The sequence below is a fragment of the Homalodisca vitripennis genome, chromosome 2 (assembly GCF_021130785.1).
Source record: "Homalodisca vitripennis isolate AUS2020 chromosome 2, UT_GWSS_2.1, whole genome shotgun sequence".
Taxonomy (NCBI): domain Eukaryota; kingdom Metazoa; phylum Arthropoda; class Insecta; order Hemiptera; family Cicadellidae; genus Homalodisca; species Homalodisca vitripennis.
Genome location: NC_060208.1, coordinates 107,367,602 through 107,395,067, shown reverse-complemented (window position 1 = coordinate 107,395,067; position 27,466 = coordinate 107,367,602). Strand labels below are relative to the sequence as shown.

The 27,466-nt window shown below is 34.3% G+C and overlaps 1 protein-coding gene across 1 annotated transcript in view; it reads left to right on the top strand.

Annotated features, from left to right (window-relative positions):
* The window catches only part of LOC124354530 (DNA topoisomerase 3-alpha), a 57,599-nt gene that overhangs the window by 13,224 nt on the left and 16,909 nt on the right, over positions 1-27,466 (top strand). The window contains exons 7-19 of the mRNA XM_046805057.1: positions 539-719; positions 3,549-3,656; positions 7,192-7,301; positions 7,632-7,836; positions 9,146-9,329; positions 9,928-10,015; positions 11,597-11,697; positions 11,885-12,038; positions 13,827-13,968; positions 15,937-16,014; positions 17,325-17,381; positions 17,544-17,603; positions 21,333-21,464. Of these exons, the coding sequence (XP_046661013.1) occupies positions 539-719; positions 3,549-3,656; positions 7,192-7,301; positions 7,632-7,836; positions 9,146-9,329; positions 9,928-10,015; positions 11,597-11,697; positions 11,885-12,038; positions 13,827-13,968; positions 15,937-16,014; positions 17,325-17,381; positions 17,544-17,603; positions 21,333-21,464 (1,600 nt within the window). The remainder of the gene's footprint in view (positions 1-538; positions 720-3,548; positions 3,657-7,191; positions 7,302-7,631; positions 7,837-9,145; positions 9,330-9,927; positions 10,016-11,596; positions 11,698-11,884; positions 12,039-13,826; positions 13,969-15,936; positions 16,015-17,324; positions 17,382-17,543; positions 17,604-21,332; positions 21,465-27,466) is intronic.

Sequence of the window (27,466 nt, the reverse complement as noted above, 5' to 3'; positions counted from 1 at the left end):
TTAATGGTTTACGTGTTTTAATAGAATAAAAAAATATTTTGTTTATTATATTGCAGTTGGTTAAAAAAAATAATAAGACTATAAATGTTTTTATGTTGGAAGTAGGAGGTATATTATAAACTTTAATAGTTACCGTCGTTTCTATACTGGATAATCAGATCTCATTGTGTGTTAGTGATCGAATTACATTAAGTCTAAATCTCATTCTTAGATGCAATGCTGCTAAGTAGGTCAAATAATGTGCTTGATTTAATTGATATTTTCTTCAAAGATGTTCTTTATTTTTCTATTATACATAAGTTGAGTTTACTGTGGCTTTATAGTGAGTGAGTGTAGTCTCATTATGCTTAAAAATGAGCCATCAGTGGTCTGCCACAGTCAATGTAGTAATGTATATGTATTATTAATACGATTTACAGTACATTTGGCTATCAAGTATTAGTCAAGTAAAGAATATGTTTCATTCTTCTTTTGATCCTAAAAAATTGCACAAATAACTGGAGATAAATTTACTGTGAGCTTTTTTCCATTGTTACAGGAATTTGAGAAGCTAGCATCTCGCAAACTACGACTGAATGCAAAAATCGCTATGGCCACAGCAGAGAAACTCTATACGAAAGGCTTTATTAGTTATCCTAGAACTGAAACTAATATATTCCCCAAAGAGTTGAATCTTGTACCATTGGTTGAGATGCAGACAGAAAATAGACATTGGGGAGGTAAGATTAGTCAGGAAGTAGCATCACCATTCATTCTAGATTATTCAAGACATTGAAATACACTCCAAATTACACAAGGTGTCTTTATATATTCCACACACAAAGACATTGAAAATGTTTAATTTGATCATAGCAACTGTCCATTGATGATTATGTACAAATTTGCTACACTTTGTAGATTTTGTAGTGTATATTAGTGTGTACATTTTAAAAATGTGATTTTTTATAGTGAGATTTTGTAAAACAAACTGCATCTGACTTGGATTGTCAGATGGTCACAGATTACCGTGGTCAATTATTATTCATTCAAGGGTGAATTTTGCATATTGTCTCTGTGACCACTAGGAACCCTGGTAGGTTGTGGTGACCAAACCACATGTGGTATGAACCACAGCGCAGTCAGTGTTTGGGCAGGACCAGCGTTGCTTCAGGGCTGATGAATATTAGCATAAGATTTCAATTATCTAGGTCAGCCGATGAATATGAATATGGTGTAAATTATTAGGGTGAGCAGGAGAGGTGTTGGCAGGGTGTATGGCTGGCCGATTGATGATCTATTTCTATGGATGATTTACAGTAAAACATAATTTAATGTGTTGTGGAAAGGTCAGGAGTGAAGAAGTGTTGAATTGGATAGGACAAATCAATTTAATTGAACATTGGTCATCATAATTTATTGGATTCAAGTGTGTAAGTAACTTTGTCCGAGTCAAAATCAAGAGTATAATTTAATTTATTATCTGCAGAAATTGGCAAATAGTTAAAGCTGGCTTATTAGGGATAAGGGCACTGAGATGCTGAGACAGTTGTCACCCTAACCGCAGTTCCAATGCTTATTTTACAGACCTCAGGGGTTGACCATCACAACTTTGTACACACTCTGGTGGTGAATTGTGTTTCTAACATCCCAATTAAGAAGACACTTGACGCTGTGCTCACCATAAAAGCACAAAGCATTTAGACATTACTTATTCATAGAAATCAAACAGAAGGAGTGAATGGTTTGGCAGGGAGAGAACTTTCTCATATAAACAAATGAAAAGTGGTTCACTTTTTTCAGTCTGCTACACGTATAGTCATGTACAGTATTAGATGATGCATTGCAATGTTGCTCATTTAGTTTTAAGAATCTAGGTCAGGAAGTATGTATGATGAACATTAAAAATTTTGATTTATCCAAAACAAAATTCAAAATGAACCATCCATTTTATTATAATAAACAATACAAATTTCAAAGAACCGTGAAAAATGTTCAAATTATCCAAAATTTTGAAAATAAATAGTTAGTTTTTAGTGCAAATTAATATGACATGCTTTGTTTTGCTACACATTTATTGTTTGAACATTTTCTTACAGCCATTGTCTTATTAGACTGGTTTGTTTGGAGTATGTAGTAACTATCAAACTTGTTTCTGGTTGTCTTTAACCCCTTAATGGCTTTCTTTTTGTACCTTAAACTATGTTGTTTTAGAAACATAGACAAATAAGTAAACATGTTAAACTAGAAATGCTTCTTGGGAAATATTACGGTAGACAACTGAATAAAACAGGAACAATATAACTAAGTGTAATATTATGTAAGTAGCACACTTTTATACAATCACATTGAATGTTATGTCAAAAACCATGAATGGCTTAAACATTTAAAAAGTTTAACCCTTAGCGAGCCACAAATAAATAACCAAAACTACTCCTAAGAGCCATACACCTTAAAAATTAAAAAATTCCCACATACCAAAACCAATTTTTTTTTATAATTCTTATAACATAAGAGGTAAAAAATGACAAAATTTTTTTTTCACTCTTTATTGTTAATTTACAGCGAAAAAAATGGTAAAATCATAATTTCACTGAAAAAATATAATTTTGACATTGTATGTGTTCATATATAAAATTAACAATAGTTGAACACAATTATTCTTATATTTTACAAAAAACAAGCATATAGTAATTTAGAGAAAATATAAAGAATATAGTAAAAATTTATATATATACAAATTAAATAAAAGCAATAAACTAAAAAAAAAAATTTGACAATAAAGCCCTGCATCACGATAATAATACATAAACTACACTGCACATTGATCAAAAATATTGATTAACATCAAAATTGAAAAGATAAATACGCGGATCGAAAATGGAAGGGCGAATAAACATCTAACCTCACGGAAGACTACAGGGGGACTGAGCGCGCGTCAGTAGACGTCGTTGGCTCTGCGGGAGACTATGAACGTCCGGCCGCCCGCTATTTTGTTGATCGAACAAGAGCCATGACCTTCAAAATAGACACGAACGGTTGTCTCTTGTTTAGATAAACCTTGTTTAACAGTTTTTACTAAGTTTGTTACCCAGAAATGCTTTTAAATAATATTAAAATAAAAAATTGATTTTGCGTCAGTGGACGTCGTTGGCTTTTAGCGCTAGTTTAGGCATGACGTCTAGTAACGTCATTGGCTCGGTAAGGGTTAATAACTGCTTAGGGGAATTAGTATTGTGTATGAATAGACTCAAGTTTTCTGTTGTGTAATACTGGTGTTTATAAAGTTTTCTTTTGCCCTCTAATGAGTACAGAGAGAACATTTACTTCAGAGAACATAAAATTATGCTTTTGAATGAGTTTGAAAATATTGCCGCTAGTTTTGGAAGAGAGAATATTTACCTCCTACCAAAAACACCTTGTAATGAAAAATGTTCCTTAAAGTATAGTAAATATTTCTATCCTCAGTCATTAAAAATAATGAAAGAAGAGTCGTACTGTATACATATGGGCACGAGGTATAATAAACATAGACTTAGTTATCATTAAGAAAATATTGAATGGTTTTTCAGATTTTGCCAGAAGAGTTTTGAATGAGGGGCCAAATCCGAGGCAGGGTAAAAAATCAGACCAGGCCCATCCTCCAATACACCCTACAAAAGCTGCTCATGACTTGGAAGGTACGCTAGTATGTTACTACTATGCAATATAATTGAATCCCTCAACCTGTTACTTTTTACTTACTTGACCTACGGGTAGATGAGTTACTTCATAATTGTTGGCTATATTTGGCTTTCAAACTATAATATAACAAACATTATATATAATTAGATTTATATTTAATACAACTTTTGAGAAGAAGTTTTAAAATTATTAACATTAATAGTTTTTAGTTTGCTAAACAAAGTATTTACGATAGTTCTGATTGATTAAAAATACTATTCACCTATATATCAAGACATGGCCATACTTGCGTTTACTGCCGCTGTCTATATATCAATAGTAAAACGTATTTGTAACTACTAGTGTGCCTATATATGAATAGGTGGCACTCAAAGGGCTAAATTGATTGTATAATAATGATAAATTCCATTTTGTAAATTATTTTTACCCAATCTTGATAGATAAGATACCAAAAATGTTATCTTGAGATATACAGCCATAGTCTTGACTGTTATCTAAGTGTCTCATTCACAATCGTCAAAACATTTCTAAGACGAGTACAAGCTAAAGTCAAAACAAAACTGGCAGGGCCAGTAGTGCATATTCACTTAATAAATATGACCAGTGATCAGTATGGGGTCTTTTAGCTAGGCTGCCAGCTTTATGATAATCTGACGCCATCTTCAAAAATCGGCCAATAATAAAGAAACCATATTGTTCATTGATTAGTTGTGATTCAAGATGACATGATATAGCTCTGTTCCCTTACACTCACTCACCTTTATAATTGGATATGCATTACTGGGTCTACCAGTTTTGGTTTAACATCTCTGTTAAGTGAAGATGGATCTTCATAGTGTATATGTCTTTTGAACATTTTTGTATTCGTGCAATTTTACAGCAAACATTTAATGCCCTCCATTTTAAATTGACAAATACAAAGTGTGGTGTATTAGGCATCTTATTATGTAAGACATTTTGTAAAGATTGGAAAATTACACATCAAAGTAACTAAAAAACTAAAACTAAAAAAGGTTATGAAAAGTATAAATTTTCCTAAAAAGAACAGATTTGCAAATTATGAGTGACAAAAAAATTTAATAAAACTATATTTTAAGTTTTAGAAATTCGTTTAAATAAATCTTTTAACTATTCAAAAGCATGTGAATCCAAACACAATCACTGATTTGTGTTTCTCACCAGTGTACAGTGATGCCTGGTAATGTAAACATTGTACACGTAATGAAAATATTTGGTAATCATTATGAACATTTTATTACACCAGGGTTTTTGAGGTCAGTGATTGAAAATCTGTTACCAAAATAATGAACTTCAATATATGTAATCATGTTCCTACCATTAAATATTCAAATCTAAATGTGAAATAAAAATTTGCAACTACAATAGTAAAATGCAAATTTGTTTATTATTAAAATTAATATATTTATCTGATGTTTTGTATTAAAAACTCATACAAAATGAAATTAAGCTGTGTGTATATACATATTTGATCAATATCACATATTTGTGCTATTGTCAAAACACACACACACACACACACACACACACACACACACACACACACACACACACACACACATACATGTGACAATAGCATTTGGGCCACTGATCAAACTAAACCAGGTCAGCTAGTTTTGCTTAAATATACGAGGGCTGTTTTTTTTTTCAACTTCCGATGTGGTATAAAAATAAAACTAGGGAGAGTAGTTAAATAAATTTATTATCAAAAGTTAGGTACATTATTAGTTACTTTTCAACATAATCGCCATTTAAATTGAGGCATTTTTCATACCTGGGTACAAGCTTCTTAATACCTTCTTCATAGAAGTTTGCCGCCAGTGATTTGAGATGGGTTTTCACGGCGTCTCGCAGCACGTCGTCTGTTTGGAAGCTCTGCCCTCCTAGAATCTTCTTCAGTTCCGGGAGAAGGTCACTCGGCGCTAAGTCTGACTATACACCGGATGGTCAAAAACATCCCATTTAAAATCGTCAAGAAGACGCTTTGTCAAAGCAGCACTGTGAGGACGGGCGTTGTCATGAATGAGCACTACTCCCGATGTAAGCATTCCCCTCCTTTTGTTCTGGATAACTCTCCGCAAATGTTGTAACGTACCGCAGTATCCTTCTGCATTGATTGTGGTACCTGGCTCTAAAATCTCAACAAGCAATACACCTTTTTGATCCCAAAACACGGTGGCCATAATCTTTTTGCTGTTGAAAGTTTTTTTGAATTTTTTGGGTTTGTTAGGAGAGTTTGAATGCATCCATTGTTGGGACTGCTGTTTCGTTTCTGGGGTGTCGTACAGAACCCATGTTTCATCTCCTGTCACGATTTTGATCAAAAAATCTTCGCCATTAGCTTCATAACGGTTCAGAAAAGACGTTGCTGACGCCATTCGCCGAGCTTTGTAGTCATCAGACAACATCTTCGGCACCCATCGCGCACAAAGTTTTTTGTAGCCTAACTTGTCAGTTACGATAGAGTATAGGGCTGACCTTGAAATCTCAGGAAACTGATTGGATAGCTCCGTAATCGTAAACCTTCGATTGCTTCTTACGCTTTGGTCAACTCGATCAACAAGGTCTTCGTTTGCGACCGACTTTCGTCCTTGGCCCCCTTCATCATGAATGTCAACTCGTCCATCTTTAAATTTCCTACACCAATCACGCACTGCACTGTTACTCATAAAGCTTTCACTGTATACTCGTTCCATTCTACAGTGAATTTCTGCTGCAGATAACCCTTCAGCTTGCAAGAAACGAATGACACTTCTCAACTCACACTTGGCGGGAGATTCTATCATGGTAGCCATGTTTATGTGTCGCTAGATAAATTGGAAATGGCGTCGGCCGTCTGAAAATGAGTGAGGTTGTAGTGGAAGAGGTGCGCAGTCGACTGCCGCGCATTGCTGGCCGATACCGCTCGGCCAGCCATCTAGCGGCACGATCGGAAGTTGAAAAAAAAAACAGCCCTCGTATAAAGTCCAATGCAGTTTCAAAATGAAAATGGGTTTCAAGTCAATTCAAGACTTTTCTTTCAAATCACTAATACTAAAAATTTCATTATACTATAATATTTAAATAATATTAATTTAGGACTCTGAGTACAATGCAAATTAATACAACAGTACGTGCAAACTAAACGGACATTAAAATTAAAACTTTTAACAATTTCTCTAGAAGATAATAGTTAAGTGTTCTGATTTGTCTAACAAGAATACCTACATTAGCTTTCTGGTAAAATAACAAAATAAAATATTGAAAATAATAGGACATCATTACTTATTTTCTTCACTGAAATGTTTGGGGTAAAAGTGCATTTTAAATTATGTAGGAAATAACATAATTGTTTTCATTTTTAAGAATTGAACCATCAGTTTTTGTCAAATTTAACAAATTTAATTTAAAGGAGGAGGTTTAGGGCTAAATGTTAAATTGAGCACCTGTGCCAATCTGATGACTGCTGCAAGTTGAGATGAGTGCTCTGTTGTACTGTGGATAAAACCTCTCAGGACTAATTGATTGTTTCAGGGAATGAGGCAAAAGTGTATGAGTTTGTGGTGAGACATTTCTTGGCTTGTGTGTCTAAAGATGCTCAGGGCCATGAAACAATTGTTCAAATTGATATCAATGGTGAAAAGGTAAGATGAGTTTTGTTTGTTTACTAAAACATATACAAATAACACAAATATTTCTTAATTGTTTGCTTACAAACATTTTTTTCTTTTGCTAAAGTCTAGTTATTGTGGCCAAACATAAAATCAAATTATAAAAGTTTATATTTCTTTGTATATTAGTTCTAAATTTGTACATTTTTTTATTTACCAAAAAGGAGTTGAGTAGAATTGTTATACATACATTGATATGCATTTGTAGATGTGTATTAAATTTGTGTTTTATACTCTTGTTCAAAACCTTAAACTGACCAAAATGGTATGTGACAGTAATGAATTTATCTGGATTTCCTCCAGTTTGTAGGCAGTGGGCTGATGATACTGGCCCGCAACTATTTGGATGTTTACCCGTACGAGACATGGTCTGACAGGCAGATGCATGTCTACCAGCAGGGTCAGGTTTTCCAGCCAACCACACTGGATATGACTGATGGGGAGACGGCTCCACCGAAACTGCTCACGGAGGCGGATCTTATTGCGTTGATGGAGAAACACGGCATTGGTGAGTGAAATATGTTAACATCCGTGTAGGTCATATCTGACTGGCAACTGTAAAATTTGCTGTCACTTATGTTATTCAAGAAATTTCCGATGATAACTCATAATAATAATTTATAATAATGACAAATTCGTAATAATGACTCTGTTAATAATAACAAATTCGTTGTTTTGCGGTTAATTAGTAGCTGGATTAACTTTAAAAAGTAGACTGTTTTTTGTGTACTCCAGTTTTGTTATGTTTTGGTTCGCCATTTTAAAACGGTAAAATATTTTTGTAAACAAATTATACTGTAATATTTCTGTCAAATAGATAGCTTTTAAAAAATGTGGGATATATCATGGTTTTTTATTTGAAAATTTGGAGATATGAAACCGGGACTTCCAGTTTTGGCACATTTGAATTCATAAGTCTTATGAAAAACAATAAAAGCAGGACCATTCTTACTTTTTGGTTTATTTTAAAAATTAATTTTGAAAACTTAGAAAAATTTCTGTCATTTTCCAATATTCAAGTTTAATATTGGAAAATAACTGACATCAAAGTTTACTTTTTGTAATGTAACACTCTATATTTTATAATCACTTTTGACTTAATGTTATAATTCATTTTGATTATATAATGCATTTTTAAAACTTTATTCTTGGATATTTTTTCAAGGTTTATAGTAATAGTTTAGGAGTTTTAGGCAAATCAAGTTTTTTTTATTTGCTCTTTAAAGCGCTGTAGAGAGGCTATTTTTCTCACATCCGATTGTTTATTCAAGATAAAAATTAATGTATGTAGAGCTAAAAATAAACCAGGTAATTAATGAACAATTCTGACAGAGAAAATCACAGTATTGTTGATGTTGTGTTATTCTTAGTATTACAGTTACTCTTGGTATTACAGTGGCGTAAGGATTCCTTTGTTCCAATTTATCCCACTGTTCTCACAAGAGACAAAACCACAACATTCTGTAACAGGATTTTTGAAGTGCTGTGTTATTGTTGCTACAACAGCGATGTAAGTGTTCACGTTATAATTGTTTCCTACTGTTCTCAAAAAAGACAAAACCACAACTTTCTGAAATGTTAGTTTATCAACAGTGTAACTTTCAAGGATTCCAAGTTCTATTCTATCCTACTGTTCTCACAAACCCTGTTTGAATCCAAAGTCACCCACTGGCTGTAGCCTTGCTTACAAAATGTTTGCTTGAATCCAGTTTATCATAAAAATCAGTTATGTGGAAGAGGAAATGGCTCATCAAATTAACTCATGGTGCGAAAAGTGTAATCATATCGAAATTGAGCACAACTAAATTTGTTCCCAGGAACGGATGCAACACATGCTGAACATATTGAAAAGATTAAAAGTCGGCAGTATGTGGGACTGGAGAACAACATCTACTTTGTACCTGGTCATCTAGGGATTGGTCTTGTGGATGGATATGACAGTATGGGGTTCAATATGAGCAAACCTCATCTACGCGCAGAATTGGAGGCTGATTTAGTTAGGTGAGAACTTATCTCTTTCAGTTTGGTGACAATTATTCTTTGGTGAATGAGTTCAGTAAGGATTGTTCCTTGTGATTTAGCTTTATGTGAAGATTTTTTGTCAATTAGTTAGCTATCCCTACTGGTCTTTTGCTATTGTGATAAGTAATAATTTAATTATTTAATAATTGTTATTTTCTGTAGTAACTTAAATACAACTTTTTTATTCAGTCTGACATGAAAGGTTTTTTTGGTTATTCAGTACAGCTTTTAAAAATTCAGATCTATATTACACCATCCATGATTAAGTAAGAACTGTTCTTTTATTATATTATACTTCAGTGACTATTTAGTCAGTTCTTAGAGAATAGTTTTCTATTATACAGTTTTCATATGAATCTCTTTATTTTTAAATCAATTTAGCAACATTGTAAAGCAATAATACAGTTTTTTATGTGCAATAATACAGTAAGGATATCATTCAGAAATAACTATTCTTTAGTAATTCTGTTAAAATATTAGTTTAGTCATGCATACCTAATTTAAAAAATAAATAAATAAAAGTAGGACATTTTTACAACAATATAACAATGTGTTTACAAACAAATTTATTTTTTAGGATCAGCAATGGGGAGAAAGATGCTCAGATCGTGTTGGCTGAGCAGATAGTGAAGTATAAGGAAGTTTTCCAACTTGCAATGGAGCAGGTATGAGCTACATTTCACTGCTGGTTGGAGGTGTGGGAACATCCAACATTTAAAATTAGATACAAATATTGACATATTATTTAATTCAGTTTGAAAACTATTTGAAAAGAGTCTTATTTTTAATGCAAAATTGAGTAAACAAGGGAAATTATGTTGGTCAATCTGATTTTTTATAAGGTAAAATACAAATCAAAGACCACTCTTTTAGTTTATTTGTAGATCTGTCACTGTGTCTAGACAAACATGAAGGTGAACCTATCAGTTTTTGATTTCTAGCTTTGCCAATCAGGTCAATTTAAGGATCATAGAATATTTACTTTATTTACCTTCATATGAGGCATGATTATTAAGTAAGGACCATTTTGAAATTCAACCACTGCAGCGGTTCCTTTACAACTGGACACCCAGATCTCGAGAGTTTTATTAAACATTTTGATCTGTTTATTGGTGAAATAACAAAGTTATTGTTGCCCAAAGATGAAAAAAAGTTTTTCACTCCATTTTTTTCATTTAACACTTGTTTTCTCACAAACGATTTAACTTAGAGTTCTAGGAATCGTTTTATTTAATTTGTCAGGTCAAAAACTATAAATATCTATTGAATTTGCTCCTTAATCTAACTTACCAGAATTTTGGGAAGACCTTGTTTTACATGGGGAACTGAAATCCAGGCAAAATATTCGCTAGCCGTAACTTGCTAACAAAGCATTTCTGGACCAGTGATTAAATATATAAAATATAAACGTTCTTTATTTTTATATGAAGAATGAGCTCTCAAAGCATATCTTCATGAATCACCCTGTATAACAGCAAGTATTAATAATAAATAGCAACTATAAAACCAGCAGTAATTGTTTTGTTGTCATCCCTAAATTGGGAAATATGTTATGCAGTATGACAATGTCTGTCTATGTGTGGCAAAAAAAAATCAAGATATCACAGCATTTTGCTAGGAACAATTTGAGAATCCCCAAACAGCCCCAAATTTGCATCTAGTGATTACCATCTCTGTTTTTTCATCAAAAGAACCATCTTGAAGATCAGTGCCATAAAAACAATAGTGTAAAAATAATTGCATTGCAGTAGGTGTTAATAAGGTGGCATCTTCTATGACGACAGTATACAAGAGGTTGTTATTAGGTATAGGTAATAGTATAAGTGCTTTAATATTGGTGCAATTATGTAAAAAAAGTATATAAAATGTGGGCTTTCATATAAAAATAAAATTTTTACAAAAAGTTAGATTTTTTTATATATTAAAACGCTACTTACCTAAAAAAATGCCTTGTACTTGAATAATTCACTGAAAGTGTTTAGTTTGATTGAAAAAATGCATTTTAATAATGTATACAATTCCAATAACATTGTTTTCATTTCAATATTCCTATATGTGAGTAAGCAGATTATGAAGTGATTGGTTCAATGTATGGACACAGCTCACAAATTTAGTCTGATTAAAGGATGTGTGTTGCTGTGCACAAACAGGACTCTAGTTATTGACTTATCATGTTGTATTGTATTTTTATCTCTTCAATATTAGAATTATAACAATTGAAGAGTAATCCAATGTTCTCTTTGCAGGCAGAGAAGATAGACACAGCCCTAGCCCAATACTTCAATATTAGACCTGTAGCAGTTGCAGCAGATGAAGTGGTAGTCAACATACCTCAATCTGTTACCAAGTAGGTAACTTGTGTATGAGGTCACTTGGTTATTATCAATGGAACTTTTTGTGGTATTGAAATAATAGACCTAATGTTAGTGATGTATACATTTTCAGTATATATATAACTTGAAGATTATGTAGATAAAAAAGATTTCAATTTAAACTTGAAGTCAAGCATATAGTCAAGGTATAGGTCTGTTTAGATGTCAGCGCTGCCGGTGTAACATTGTGGTGAAACAAAGACAACCAAATGGCAGCTTCTACCTTAGCTGTCAGGGCTACCCGCAGTGTCGCTGTGTTCTCTGGCTGCCATCCAGCATAGTCGGATTAGAGATCGCTGACTCAACATGTCCTGAGGTGAGAGATCAGCAGAAATTATTATTCTGCTCATTTATGATAAGTTATCATAGTTATACAAATATTTTATGTGCTTGTGGAAATAATGGTGTGATAATTTAATTCTTGATGGGCACAATTTTACATACAGTTAATTCTTTTATGAAATTTAAAGCATAATTGGGCATTCAATAATTGGGCATCACATACCTCTCATTTGGCAAAATCAAAGAAGTAGTGACTCTGAACGTCAGTTCATACTTGCCTTTCTTTATTGTTTTACTAAATTATTACCACCAGCACTTTAATTGTAATATATCTTTTTTTCAGTACCTCTTTTCTGGTCCCCGACGTCATTACAATTACTCCTAAAAATACAATCCTAAAATACATTCTTTCTACATCGATACACTTAGTTCGGCATGTCTGCCACTCGTCAAAAGCCTACTGAAAGTCGGTTTCTGGAATACTGTCACCTGTGCTATGTTAACAACAGAACAAATTGTATATCAAAAAGATAAGCATATACCTGAGAGTCCTGGATGACTAGAGGAAGTACCAACTATGTTACTGCATAGAACAAGCGCACTAAACACACACGTACACACTAGAGAAAGTGAAAGGCTACTGACTTTATTTCTATGCAGTCTTTCACTTAACAATGGAAAATGTTCAAAAACCTGTTGTCCTTACTATGACCTCATGTGTGGTCCCCAGAGGTGTTTTAAACACGATATTTCAAGAGCTCTACTGGTCAGGGGATATTGTTCAGTAGGAGAATCAGTGAGCTGTAGCAATGAATGAAAGCCTATAAAAATCTTTAAATTTAATGTTAGGTTCGAACTAATAGAATGGAAAGTTGCTTTATTTATTATATTAACCCATTCACAACATCAAATTTCCTGACTTTTTTATATGCTGTCAAATTTTATAATAATAATGATAAAAAAAAATTGCAATGCTTTTTTTTACACTAAACGTCTAAGTATAACAAAAAAGTATATAGGCTTTGAAATTTTGCACAGCAAAAAAAAAAATCGTGCACCCAATGAGGTACACAATAGTCTAGATAATAATATACCCCATACTGCGCACAACTCGCTTTATGAAAGTCAAGTGTATATCAGTGGGTACACAACGACAGTTGTAAAAGATCATGTGTATCCTGCGGATGGGGTTCATGTCATCATGAACCCCACTACTAAATTAACTAACATATCTTGCACTGTAGTCTGATTAAAACTACATTTGTATGGCACTGCTTAATGTTGTGCATTTTATTACATTTTACAATTTGTTGTCTTTACTTAATTACTTCAGATCTCTTGCAATGTAGTCAATTATCTGTATTTGCAAGACAGTATTTTAATTTAAACATTTTATTAAACATATGATTTGTTGTTTCAACTAGGATCTCTTGTGCGGCAGCGGCAGTCAAATTAAAACTGTATTTGAAGAGCACTCTTTAAACTTTATTATGTCTGTGATTTCTTTCCCAATTAAATTAGCTATGATTTCTTGCACTGCAGTGAATTCAAAGCCAAATATTTGTGACAATTGTAAATAAAAGTTGTATTGTAAATCGGCAGGTATAATTTTTTCATGAATCAAAATAAAATTAGCTTTTTAACTGTGTTTGTGCTTGAAAGAGTTTTTGAGACCATACATTTTCAAAATTTTTTGTGGAAACAGTACCAGACTTCCACCTATGATTTCGCTTATAACAGCAAATGTGGCATTTAAGTCTTCCAGAGTTAAAACAAAAGTAGTTCCAGAGTGGTCGCAGGGATCATGCCTGTATATTTACAGTGTGGTCCTGATGTAAAGCAGCTGAAGATAACATTTCAGCCAGGAGCCATGGGACAGTACTACCCCACCCAACATGTAGGCTGTCTACACGGCTGTGACACTCGGCTGCTGGAAATGCTTGGGATACAATCCATCCCCTCAGGTTTGTTTGTTTCTTTGACATTTACTTCCACTTGTAAATTGATATCTTTTTAATTCAGACACATTATTTTATAAACATTTTTAGAAATTATTATATATTTTATTTAAAAAAATTCAAATTAATGGGAAAACATAGTAGTATTGATCTTTTTCTTAGAAAAATAATGAATTTTCAAATACTATATCTACACAATATAATTACCATGTGGCACAATTAACACAACTAATTATTACTACTATAATTGCCATAATAATGTGTCGTCCCTAAATATTGATTGGTAAATTAATAATCACCAATGTAATGTGTCTAAATATCACTCTGTGACAATATAATTGCCATGAAAATGTATTTGAATATTGTAATGAGCAAATGTTGTGGGAAAAGTGTTTATAATTGTTATTAGAAGTATGATGCACAATTCAATCCTTATCTGCAATTTCCTTTATGGGCTATAAAATTGTGTTGTTACTAAGATACCAAACATGTGTTTTATAGATACTGTAAATAAACACACATTTCACAAATTTTATTCCTTTTTATAGTGTCAGTCTTTCTCAGACTTTCAGGGATCTGTCTTTATTCTTAATTCAGGACACTAAGAATTTCACTTATAGCGACACGAAGACTTCTTTGCAGAGTTGTTCTCTCTAACCTAGTAAATATTAATTTGAAGCAACCGTGACTCAAGTGGGGTTTTTACCTCTTTTCCGGGTTCTTTAGCACAAGGTAAGTGAGTTATCCAGTTCCTTGCCAACGGGCGGCCTCTCCGTTGAAGTTCTTCAGAGCTCCACATGTAACCATTTTTCCCCAAAAGAGCTGCTACATTTCTCTTCCTTTCATTTCTTTCTGCTTCTCCTTCTTCATATGCACTGCTCTCATCAGAATGTTCTGACTCCTCCTCTACATAATCCGGAATATCATCCTTATCATCATCACCAAATAAACTTTCATCATTACTTTTAGTGTCCAATAATAAATCAAGAATTTCATCACTTCTTAGTTCAGCAGACATAATTATTTATATTATAAATAACTCTTACAATGAAACGGTGATAACATTTAACCTTTTAAAGGAAAAACAAAACAGTTAATCAATACACAAACTAGTTTTAAAGTTATAAATATTAAGTTTGTAGAAAACTAAAACTGTCATACAGAAGACGCACCGGGGTGCAGCACACCTCAAGCAACGTTTCGACCTTTCCAGTTGGACAATGACAGGCAGAATGGAGTAAACAACAATGGCTCCTGAGCAGCAAGACTACCAACTGAATTTACATGGCCACCACAATTTCCCTGCACCACCCAATTGGGCTGCAGAGGAAAAGTTATATAGTGTGGGGTGTGTTACACCCCAATGTGTCTGACAAGTGTTAAAATGGAACCGTCCTTTTAGTGTCCAGGAGATTTTGGTTATTTTGAACTTGTTTAATGTCTTACAGACTTGTGTGTTACTGTTTCTTAACACTTTTGACTATGGCAGACGCACAAGCAGTGAAAATGTTAAATATTGCTTTAAAATGTTGTTGTTCTGTGAAATTCAATTTTCATTATTTCTCATCCTTTATTTTCCTGTGTTTGTGGATCTTTATTAATAAATCAGTTATGCTTGACATTAATTATTAATTGACAAAATCTTTAGTTTTTATTACAATTTTGAATAATCTAGTAATAATTATTGTGTATGATGGGTATAGCTTTGGTTGCAAGAATAATTGGGGAAGAAGGGATAAGTAAATTGTATATTGATTGTGCCACAATATATGTATGAATGATCAATCATTATTTCTACTGTATAGTTAATGTTTATTAAACTCACAATATTGTGTACCCAAAGATGGCTTCAATGAAGCTGAAATGAATATAATTGAATAATAATTGTTTAGTTAGTGATAATGAATTGTATTATTTTTTGTGATAACCACTTACGGAGGCTACAATTTTACTATTAGTTATTTTGGTGCACAGTGTTTCAGGAACGTTCTACCCAGCAGGAGCAATCAAACACCCCTGCTTCATCAAGCGGATACTCTTCTTTGAGCTCGAGTAAGAATCTCTTTTGATTACTACAACATTTATGACTAATGTGTTACGCTGATGTACAGACTTTCACCTCATTAAATTAGTGCTTGGATGAAAGGCAAAAAATCTCATAAATCCACTCTCACAAAAAAATGAGAAAGCAAAACTGCTTTCAAAAAAGATGTTTCATACTCTAATGTAACCTTCGTGGAGGACTCCCCTAGAGTTACTGCTCCGAACGAGGAACAAATTTAGTGATGCTCTTTTCTGCATAACTCACCTCATAGAATGTTCTAGTCGTTTTGCAATGTGTCTAGCTACCAGGAATGTTTGGAAAACAGGGAATAGTTTGGACATTTTAACAATGTGGAAAAAGCTGTAAAAATGTGTAAAAATTAAGGAATTTCATGATATATCTGGAAAATGATCCAGTTAATGTTGCAGGGTGTCAACCGGTTATGGAAGTGCTGGAAACTAAAATAAGGGTTGATGGAAATCACTAAAAAATCACGGATTATAATGAGTGTTGAAGGAAATCACCAAAAAATCACGGATTATGAGTTTATAACCAAAGTGTTTTGAATCTACAGAATTTTCAAGATAGATTCATGTTTGAACAACGATCGTCAGGATTTGACAAAAGTTCAAGAAAATGTTAGCTTTTTACTAACTGTTTAAACTTACTATTGTATTTTGATCAGTATTTGTGACCATATTTTGACGATCAGATTGTTTTTTTTTTTAACCAACTTTTAAAACCGATTTTATGTATAATTTACGACTTTATTTGTAATAGGATATGGAAAATTATTATTTTTGGCTTAGAAAAGTTAAGGAATTTGTTCAACCACTTTACTAGACACCCTGTTTTAACCTGTGACCTAATTTGGCTCATAGTTAAAAAAATAACAGGAATTGTATGCATATTTAACATGGTTAAGTGTAAGAAAATCTATATTCTAGCTTTAATCAGTTTATTTGGCAATGCTCCCGTATTATATGCAACTCTGTCCTGAATTGAATTGATATACTTGATGTATTGAAATACTCGTTATAGAGATGTGTGACTGTTATAAAACAGTTTATTGCCACATTCCTGCTTATTGCGTGTTGTGTTGTTTGACACATCTCCATGTTTTTCATTTGTTACTCTTTCTGGATTTATTACAGGTTATTATTCCAAGGTTTAGTTTTTTTAACGTGGGAACAGTTACCAGTTCTTAAAACTTGTGTTTTAGTCATTACTTTTACATTTTAAGATCCCATGTATCCAAGATATTCCTGCCATCATTTCAAAAAAATTCATCTGTAAATTCAATAAACTTTCTTTCCAGATGCCAGAAGTTCTTCTTCATTTGTTTCTAATCAGCCTCAACGCAATGTTTTCAACAGTGAGTATACTTAGATCTTATATTCAGTTTGTTTTGAGATTATTTCATAGTTTATGTGTTGTAAGAAAAGATACTTTTCTTGAACAATTAAAAAACATAGGATATTTTATTGAGTTATTTACTACTTTCTATTATATCCAGTTTTGTCTTTCTGTTTTTCAGACAACCTCCCTCAAAGACCATCAACAAATGCAAGATCTCAATTCCAGAACTCGTTTGTTGGTAAGAGCTTTTGTTTGAATAATAACATTTTAGATATTTAGCAATTACTCCTCACAAGAAATGAATAAGGACGGTAAAAATAGTTGGGTTTTAGGCTCTTAAATTGATGATCATAATTTCATTTTGATAATTTGAAGCTTTTCAAAATTTATAGCTACTGTATGTTATTGATACGTTGTAGTACATCTTTATAATTTTTCTGTTTGAAACATTTTATTAACATTAAATTACTATGGACAATCATAGTGCAAAATGGTCAAAATTAGCTTTCCTACTCTGTTTTCAAAAATATTCCTGGCATATTAAACTGTAAGATGATATAATAGAAGTTTGAATTGTAGCCATAGGACACAAGTGTTATTTCATTTCAAAGATATTCATGAGACCAAGACCAATGAAATTTGCTTAGTTTTGTAAAATGGGAGTTATGTTTTTGAATGTAAAGACATTAGAACTAGAGATATCTAAATAAGAGTATCTGAAAATCATCATATGAAGTGTGTTGAAGCCATCATGTAAAGAGGATTGTTTCAAATCTAAACTAATTGGGGCTTCATACATAAAACTAGCAGATCAACTGAAGTTAATCTTCTATTGAAATTAGGCCACTTTAGCTACCAATATAAAAGACAACACTAGACAACCAAAACAAATTGTAAAATTTAAATAGAGGTCAACCAATGAATTACGAACAACAATATTTTGTTGACTTGAAGTAAAAAAATAAACAAACACTTAAACAGCTGCTTTTTAATATCTCCCCTTTTCATAACCATCCCCTTCCCATTTTGTTTCAGACAACATTGCCATTGACAACATTTTGTTTTAACACAATTCCACATTGACTCAGGAATTGCCTAAACTGATATTTCCTGTCTTTCACTTTCTCTGGTGTGTGCATGTGTGTTGTTCAGTGTACTTGTTCTGTTCAGTGACATGGTTGGTACTTGGTCTGTTAATCGTAACTTGGATAAAGTTTTTTGAAATCTACAGAAGAAGATAGATTCCAATCCTCGAAAATGCAGTGTTATGCAACGTTAATTATGGCAAAATGTGCCCAAAAACCTGTTAAAAGCAAAATTAACAAAATAAATAAAGAATAATAAAATGAGTAATGATAAACAAAAAAATTATTTTGGTATTTTGTTTTTGCTTTTTTATGTTTATTGTTGTTCTATTCAAAAATGTTAATATCAATAATAATGAGTCAAAATTTTAGTCTTACATACAAGATTAGCTAAGTACAGTTACGAGTATTTTATATGTTCTTAAAAGTGACTTAAAATAAAAATCTTTAGGAATAAGAGTGTTAACCCTTTGAACCCCAGACCAAAATATTGATGGTGGAAAAAACGTACCAAAATCATTTGACCTAAGAACTACCGAGAATCCCCGGAGCAAAAACAGCTGTTTTTGCATACTGTTTGTAAAAAATTAATACTTTTGCTATTTTTTATGCTATTGTCTTGTATTACACACCAAAATGTCCAGAATGAAATTGTATACACAGAAAAAGATTAGTCTGAAGTATAAAAAAATGTTTAACAGCATTAAAATAATTTTAAAATATATGTATATAGATTTTTAGGCAAAAAAATTGATTTTAAGATTTTTTAAATTAAAAAATAAGAAATATTTTTACTATGGGCACCCACATTTTATTTTTCTAAATTTAGTTTTGTGTATGTACAAAAAAAAATTATATTGATATCTCTAAAAATAAACTTTTTTTGAATTTTTATATAAAAGTATGTGACTTGTAAAAACCTCTAGGCGTACAACACAAAAATCACTGATATTACCTAAATAAATAAATTAGTAAATAAATAAATAAAAAAAAAATTAGTATTTTAATAAAATACATATAAATATGTATTAATACTCATAAAATAAGTATTTTACGATTTCAAATAAATATGTATTAAACGCATATACCATGGCGACGATATTACGTCGCCCGGGGATTCTCGCAACTTCATTGGCGACGATACATCGTCGCCGCGGGGATCTTCGCATATCTTCTCGGCGACGATATTTCGTCGCCTGGGGTTCAAAGGGTTAATAAAATAACAATCTCTTTTGAAGATCAAAGGAATTTCTTTCCAAGATAAAAACCTTGAAGTAAATAAATTCTCTCAATCTTGTACTGATGATTGTGCAAGATCTTCCAAATATTAATATGCTTAAGTAAATGGAGGAGTTATGAAATTTCTTTTCCTTTTTAACGATACTTTTTTTAAACACATCCAATTTTTAAAAATCTCTCAGTTTATCACAGCTCATAAAAAAATGAATGTCCATTAAACTTCACCCTCATCAAAGTGTGTTTCTTCGGATTAACTTTAACTCATTAACCACTTATCACGGTATCGTCTCACAATGGCCAATACAGTACCAAAATGCTGTTGATGAGGCAGTACCGTGATGATGATACACATATTAAATATTTGTTTAAACATTAGTATGGGCTCAAATAATAATGTTTATGTATTAAAATTAAACAAAAGAACATGTACTATACATATAAATATATATTGACCCGAGAATAACAATGTAAATCAAGTTACAATACTATATTTTTGAAATTTTTCTAACCAGTTACATAATTGAATTTTCGGCAATGTTATATTTTCGTAAAGCAATCGATTGGTGTCTTATTTTGTACAAATTTTTATTTTATTTTGGATGATTCTGACACATGTTTCTGAAGTATAATCTATGGTTTTAATAAACAAATACGGTACTGGTTGATGTCTTGATGTCCTTTCTGTTTTGTTGTTATTACAGTGGTATAATTTGAATTTTGCAAACATCGCAGAGCCTTCTAATTAGTTTTTTTGAGTTTTTTCATAAATTAGATTATATTCTAGCCTGTTTTATTAGCTAAAAAACTGTTGCTTGTCAACCAAATCACAATAAAATTGAAATTTTTATGAGTTTTACCAAATCCTTGCACTTTTGTGTGTTTACAAGTATTTGTGTAAGAACACAAATGTCGCGGTTTACAAAACTCTACATAAAATTGAAAAAATAATTTAAATGAATGCAATAACATTTTCCACATAAACAATGAAATATTCTATAAAAATACACCAATTTGGACTATAATTTTTTTTTACTAAAAAAAGTATTGCTTTCAAAATTTATAAAATAAATAATAATTATTCTGGAAATGAAAAAAATTTTATATACTTCAGATGCTTATAAATTACATTATATTATAGCCTGTTTCATTAGCTTGCAAAATGCAAAAATAATATTACAGTAAAATGCAAAGATTGTGACTTGGAGATACAAAATCCCCTAGTGCCCCTTCCCTTTAGAGTCCATGGTTGGAAACGATAATAAACGGGAAATGTAGAATCTAGTATATAAGCTGCTTAACCAAAAATGAGAAGAAAGGATTTTAAAATAGTTTAATTTAAAAATAATAAAATTATATACTAATAGGAAATACCTAATCAATACTAATTAAGAGTGTATACGGAACATTGAGATAATTGAGAAAACAGTACGAATTAAGGAGTGGCAAGAAAATTAGTTGAAATATCAACAAATGGGTATACAAACATTGATAAGGTGGAACATTGTGGTCAGCCAACTGACACTCTTATATTCTTCTCTCCAATTTTCATAGCACTATACAGTAGTATAAACTATAATATGCACTTTTTGCTTGTAGATTTTATAAATATTCAAATTATAATGCAATCTATTTAATTCAAACAGATAACAATTCTGATGATGAATATAATCGGGGAATGACCAACCGAGGGACAAACAATGCTAACAACAACCAAAGAACAACCAATAACAGACAATCCTGGACAATGGAACCGAATGTCAACAACAACGATTCAGGTAAGTGATCCTGAGTTTACGATTTCCTATTTGCAGTTAAAGCTGCATATTATATGATAACCAATCCTACTCTAGAAAAAAGTAACATAATATTGTTTTATTATTTGAACATTATGGTCCAAATCTACAGTATATATATTTAAAAGCATTGCACTGAACAAAATCTCAGGTTTCTTTTGGTGGAAATGTCATATTATATAATATATTTATTCATGTTAATTACTAGGTGCTTGTATTGCTCCTTAATTTCAGAATTCCATTCCACTGGCATTTAGTGTTTCTTCTTATTTACATCACTATTAGGAAAATAACAAGGATTTTAGTAATAATATCTAATCTTTAAGATAATTAAATGTTATATCATTATCAGATAATAATTAATTGTCAAACCATAAACTTAATTTAATCCAGCTGTAATGAGTTTAGAGACAGAGAATCCTTACTGAGCCACACCCCGCTTCCGCTCGCCCGTACCAAGCTAGCTTAACAAAGAACGTGCTCCCATTGGAGCGGAGCGGGGCCCGACTCACGGAGAGAGAGCAAGGAAAGGCAAAGAAAGAACGTGGATGGCCAGCCATAGTGAAAATATATATATATATATTTGAGAAGAAAAAAAACAAGGGGACAAACGCAGACAAAACTACCCAGAAAGGTTGCCTACTCAGGTGCACCTGGAGAACAAAACTATAAGTGGTCAACCCAGACTTATGGATAAAATTAAAAATCTTTATAAATTTAAGTTAGATAGAATTTAGAGCGCCAAATTTCAAACAGGAAAAGCCAAAATCACCCGGAGTCCTGTGGCACAGGGCGGGTTCCTGAAAGGATAGAATTAACCTAAACTTAACTACTTAAAACTAGATAACAAACTGGATAACAATACTTAAATAACAGGCACACTGAGACAATATCACAGCAGGGTATCACAGAGAAATAATGTCCTCAGGTAGGAAAACCTTAGTAGCCCGCCATGGCACCGGTGTAAGGACCCGGCCCAAGAATCATGGGAGAGGCGGACATTGGAGCTGGAGCTCGTGAACCCTGCAAGCACAGAGTGCTTCTATAGCCTGTCATGCTAGGTAAACATTTCAACAAAGTAAAAGTGTATAAACAAGTTTCAGAAGCCCTGGGTACATGAAAACAATTCAAAAGAATAAAAGTTAAGAATTAAGAGTGAAAAAAAAGAAAATAGTAAAAAAAAAATTTAGAAGGTAAAACTATTATAATCAATAAATATACAGGAAATTACATGTTAAAGTTATAATTAACTGCTGTGACATAAGTAATAGTACAGTACAAAACAAAAGGTAAGTCTAGAAAACCTTTGGTTTAAAAAAACAAAAGAAACTCATATAACCAAGTACAAAAAAATTAAGATAAGGTCAGAATTTCAACTTTAAAGACTAACAGTAAGTAAAAGCAAGCACAAAAGGAGTTGGAACCTTTAGTAAAAGTAGCAGGGACATCTGGGTCAAGCAGAGAGAGCTTAATATAAACATTTGGTGGTACATAAAAAAAAATAATAACCATAATACAAGACAACTACCAAGGAAACTAAAATTATGGAAAAACTTATAAAATACACTATGTAGAGTTAATTCCTGAACCGAATTAGCTGAAACTTTCTGAAAAGCAGGGGAAAGGCTCCCTGCAGCTATAATAAGGTAAATCCCCCCTGAAAATTTAGGGAAACAAAAGATAGCATAAGAAACCCTTTGATCTAGGCTTATATTAAACTCTAGGCCTATCTAGGCTAAAAACTTAAACTTAGAAACAGGGTGAAAACAGTTTGCCTAGAGTTGACAGAATAAAAGTTAAATCCGGAAAACATAAATCTCAATTTAAATTCCCCCAAAATAAAAGTTAGCCTAAGAAACAAAAACAATGGGAAAAGTTAAAGTTGCCAGTTTCAAGGGTGAGTAAAAAAACAATTTAGCGGCCTCCTAAGGCTGGGAGAAAAGGAGACAAGTTACTAAATAACACATAACTAATAAATACAAAACTAGAATCCCCAGAACCTATAACTTAAATTCAGAACCACACGCTTATTGAGGTTAACCTGCTAAACGAACAAATATAAGTAAAATATAAATAGAGAACAGTTACTCACTCGTCAGTTGACACAGCCGTGTTTAGCCAGACATTTGGGGCAGAACAAAACCCAAAACAAAACCCAAAACTAAATAAAAGGGTAAAAACAAAATAAACTTCACTAGTAACGGTCTGAACAGAAGTGAAAGTCGCTACTCTCTCGATCCAGTCACAGACGACACCAAAGCCTCGAAGAGTCAACGAGAGCAAACACCAACAACAAAATAAAACACTATAACAAAAAAGAGTCGAGAAAACCGAAAGGGGCACGAGAATTTGACCCGGCTCAGACACCCCCCCCCCCAAAAGGGAGACTCCCCTCTCCAACAAGGAAACTCAAGAAGCTCTCCCCAGTTAAGGAATTCCCCGGCAAGGCTTTAGATGAGAAATATGTGCCTTTCGATAAACCTTGCCGGTTTGGGGATCTCCCAACAGAGCCGTCACCGGAGTCAGAAACCTAAAGATACGGTGGGGGCCTGTCCACCGATAAGACAACTTTGCAGCCCTTTTGTCCACGGCCGAACTGGTCGGATGAGCTCTACAATATACAAGTTCCCCCTCTCGGAAAGGGTTAGCCACACGCCCCTTGTTATACTTCCTCCTCAGCAATTCCCTAGCCCTGAAAAGATTTCGCTGGGCAGCTGCCCAAGTGCTAGCAACATCAGGCGGTGGCAGAAGGTCCCCAATCCTCCAAATATTAGCCAAAGGGTTGTTGGGTGGAAACCCAAACAACAACTCGAAGGGCACCGCCTTGTGACTTTCATGAACAGCTGTGTTAAAAGCAAATTGAATCCAAGGGAGTTCTTGGTCCCACGTCTCGTGATTTTTAGCATGGAAAGCGATGAGGGCTGATCGCAGATTACGGTTTAAAACGCTCTGCGTGGGAGGGCTGTGGGTAGTAAGGCGAAGTCGTCACATGGCGGATACCGTGCCCAAAGCACATTCTCTTGAATTCATTGGACAAAAACTGAGTTCCATTATCGGATACTATAGTGGCGGGAATTCCGAAATGTTGGAAAAGATTGGTACGGAGCACCTTAGTCGTGAGCTGAGCTGTGGCGCTTCGTAACGGAAACAACCAGACGAACTTGGAGAAAGCATCTACACAGACAAGCAGGAACTTATTACCTGACTTGCTACGAGGGAAAGCCCCAACGTAGTCGATGAAAAGCTTCTCCAGAGGTCTCTCCGCCACTTCAGATGACAACAGACCCAGCTTAGCGTTCTGGGCGGGCTTGCTTAACGAGCACAGTTGACATGACCGTACTCGAGCCGCAATGTCCCGATCCATGCCCTTCCAAATGAAGAGGTCCCTAATCTTCGCGATGGTTTTATGTATACCTAAATGACCGCCCACGGGAGAAGTATGGAAATAATGAAAAACCATCGGTACAAGAAGACTTGGCAGCACTAATTTGGGCTTTCCCCGCTGCCTAGCTCGACAGCAAAGGGTACCTTGGGACAGAAAGTACGGGGGGTGGGCACCTCCCCCTTGAAGCTCACAGATAATATTGGCCAGCTCGGGATCATTTAGTTGATGAGGGAGGATATCCGAAAAGGCCAGAGGACAGTCAAGCAGCACAGCCCCACATACCGGCTCCAAATCCTGAAGTTGGTCGCCGGGAGTATGGTACATCCTAGAAAGCGTATCGGCAATGATATTTTGCGTGCCACGCACATGTTGCACAGTAAATTTAAGGGAAGATATTTGAACGACCCAACGACCAATTTTCCCAAGCTGACGAGGATGAGCGAGGAGCCAAGATAGTGCCTGGTTGTCGGTTTCAAGGAGAAACTCTTTATGTTCTAAAAACCTTCGAAATTTATTTATCCCGAACACAACAGCCAAACACTCCAGCTCATAAACAGATGAACTCTTTTTTTTACAGGGTGTCAATGTGCGTGAAGTTATACTCCTCTTGGCCAGGAAGTGATGAGAACAGCTGCGATGAGCGCAATGAAGCTTCTAGGAACAAAGGTAATAAATGCTACCTCCCTAGAAGGCCACATGAAGATATTGGAAAATTTCCCTGAGGCTGAAATGCTAACCAAAGTATCTGATACTATGGTTAAGAAATACTCCTTTGAAAAACCATACACGGTCTCTATCGGAAGTAGGGAGGAATGGATTAAAAGGGAGGCCTACCCTAAAAAAGGAGTCCTGAAGTTTTACACCGATGGTTCACTCCTAGAGTCAAGGGCAGGATATGGAATACATGGACCTGGAGTTGACATGGCTGTGCCCCTAGGAAGACATGCCTCAGTTTTTCAGGCGGAGGTCATGGCAATAGATTCATGTTCTAGAAGACTCACACAGTTGGGGACAAAAGGATTATCATACCTTATACTCTCTGATAGTCAGGCTGCACTGAAGGCACTGGATACCTGTTCGATTAATTCGAAAGCGGTCTGGGAATGCAGGAAGGCCCTAGCAGAGCTAGCAACAAATAACAGAGTAACACTCGGATGGGTGCCGGGTCATGAAGGAATTCATGGAAACGAAAAAGCGGACATCCTCGCCAAAAAGGGAGCAGAATCCATATTGGTGGGGCCTGAGCCAGGTTGTGGAATATCCTTCTCCAGCATTAAAGCTCTGGTTAAAGATTGGGAAAAGAGGACAAGATACAAGAATTGGAGCAGAGCCTCGGGTTTAAGAATATCGAAAATGTTTATCTCTCCTTATGCAAAAGGGTGGACAGCTCTCCTAGACCAGAATAAGGAGGATATAAGACTGATATTAGGAATGTTGACAGGACATGGCCCTCTGAGGAAGCACCTTGTGAAGGTAGGCCTTAGTAGGAGCAGCGAATGTAGACTCTGTGGAGAGGAGGAGGAGTCAGCAGAGCACATTTGGTTGGATTGTCCTGCCATCGTAGAGACTAGGAAAAGATACTTGGGAGCATATCTCCTCAGCCCCAAGGACATCAGAGAACAGGAGCCCTTAAATTTGATTGGTTTTTGCAAAAGCCTCGGTTTTTGAGGGCACAAATAAAAGTAAGGGAGGCGCAAAGGTCCTTTTAGGACTAAGTGCGGGGACAAAGTGTCCTCTTCCCTCAGAAGGAAAAAAAAAAAAAAAAAAAAAAAAAAAAAAAAAAAAAAAAAAAAAAAATGTGCGTGAAGCATAAGCAATTGGCTGCCGGACGCCATCCACCTCCTGAGACAACACCGCCGCAATAGCCAAGGAGGACGCATCAGTTTGTAAGACGAATTTTCGACCAAAATCCGGCATAGCCAACACAGGAGGCTGCATAACAGCTTCTTTCAACAATTGAAAGGACGTCTGCTGTGTTTCACCCCATTCAAACTTAGCACCCTTCTTGCGAAGCAGATTAAGAGGAGCGGCCAACTCTGCAATATTGGGTATGAAACGCCTGTAAAAATTTATCATTCCCACGAAACGTGCAACTCCCTTTGCATGTTTGGGAGGAGGAAAATCCCTGATCGCCTGGGTCCGAGCTGGATCTATGCAGACGCCCCGGGTGGAAATAAGGTGACCCAGAAAAGAAATCTCACTTTGGGCGAAACTCACCTTTTCCGGGTTGACGGTAAGGCCAGCACCACGCAACCTAAATAAAACTTCCTCCGATGGGTCAAATGTTCTTCAAAGCTCTCACTGTATACAAGAAGATCATCCAAATAGTTAAATACAAATTTAAACTTGACGTCATGGAAAATAGAGTCTAATAGTCGGGTAAGAGTTTGAGCTCCCACAGCTAAGCCCATTGGAACACGGGTAAACTGATATAAATTCCAGGGAACACAGAACGCAGTGAGAGGACGAGATTCAGGCTTCAAAGGTATCTGGTGGTAAGCCTGGTTAAGGTCAAATATGGAGAAAAATTTGGCCTTACCGAACCAATCAAATGCCGAATGTAGATCGGGGAGAGGTACCGAGTCAATCTCAATCTGGG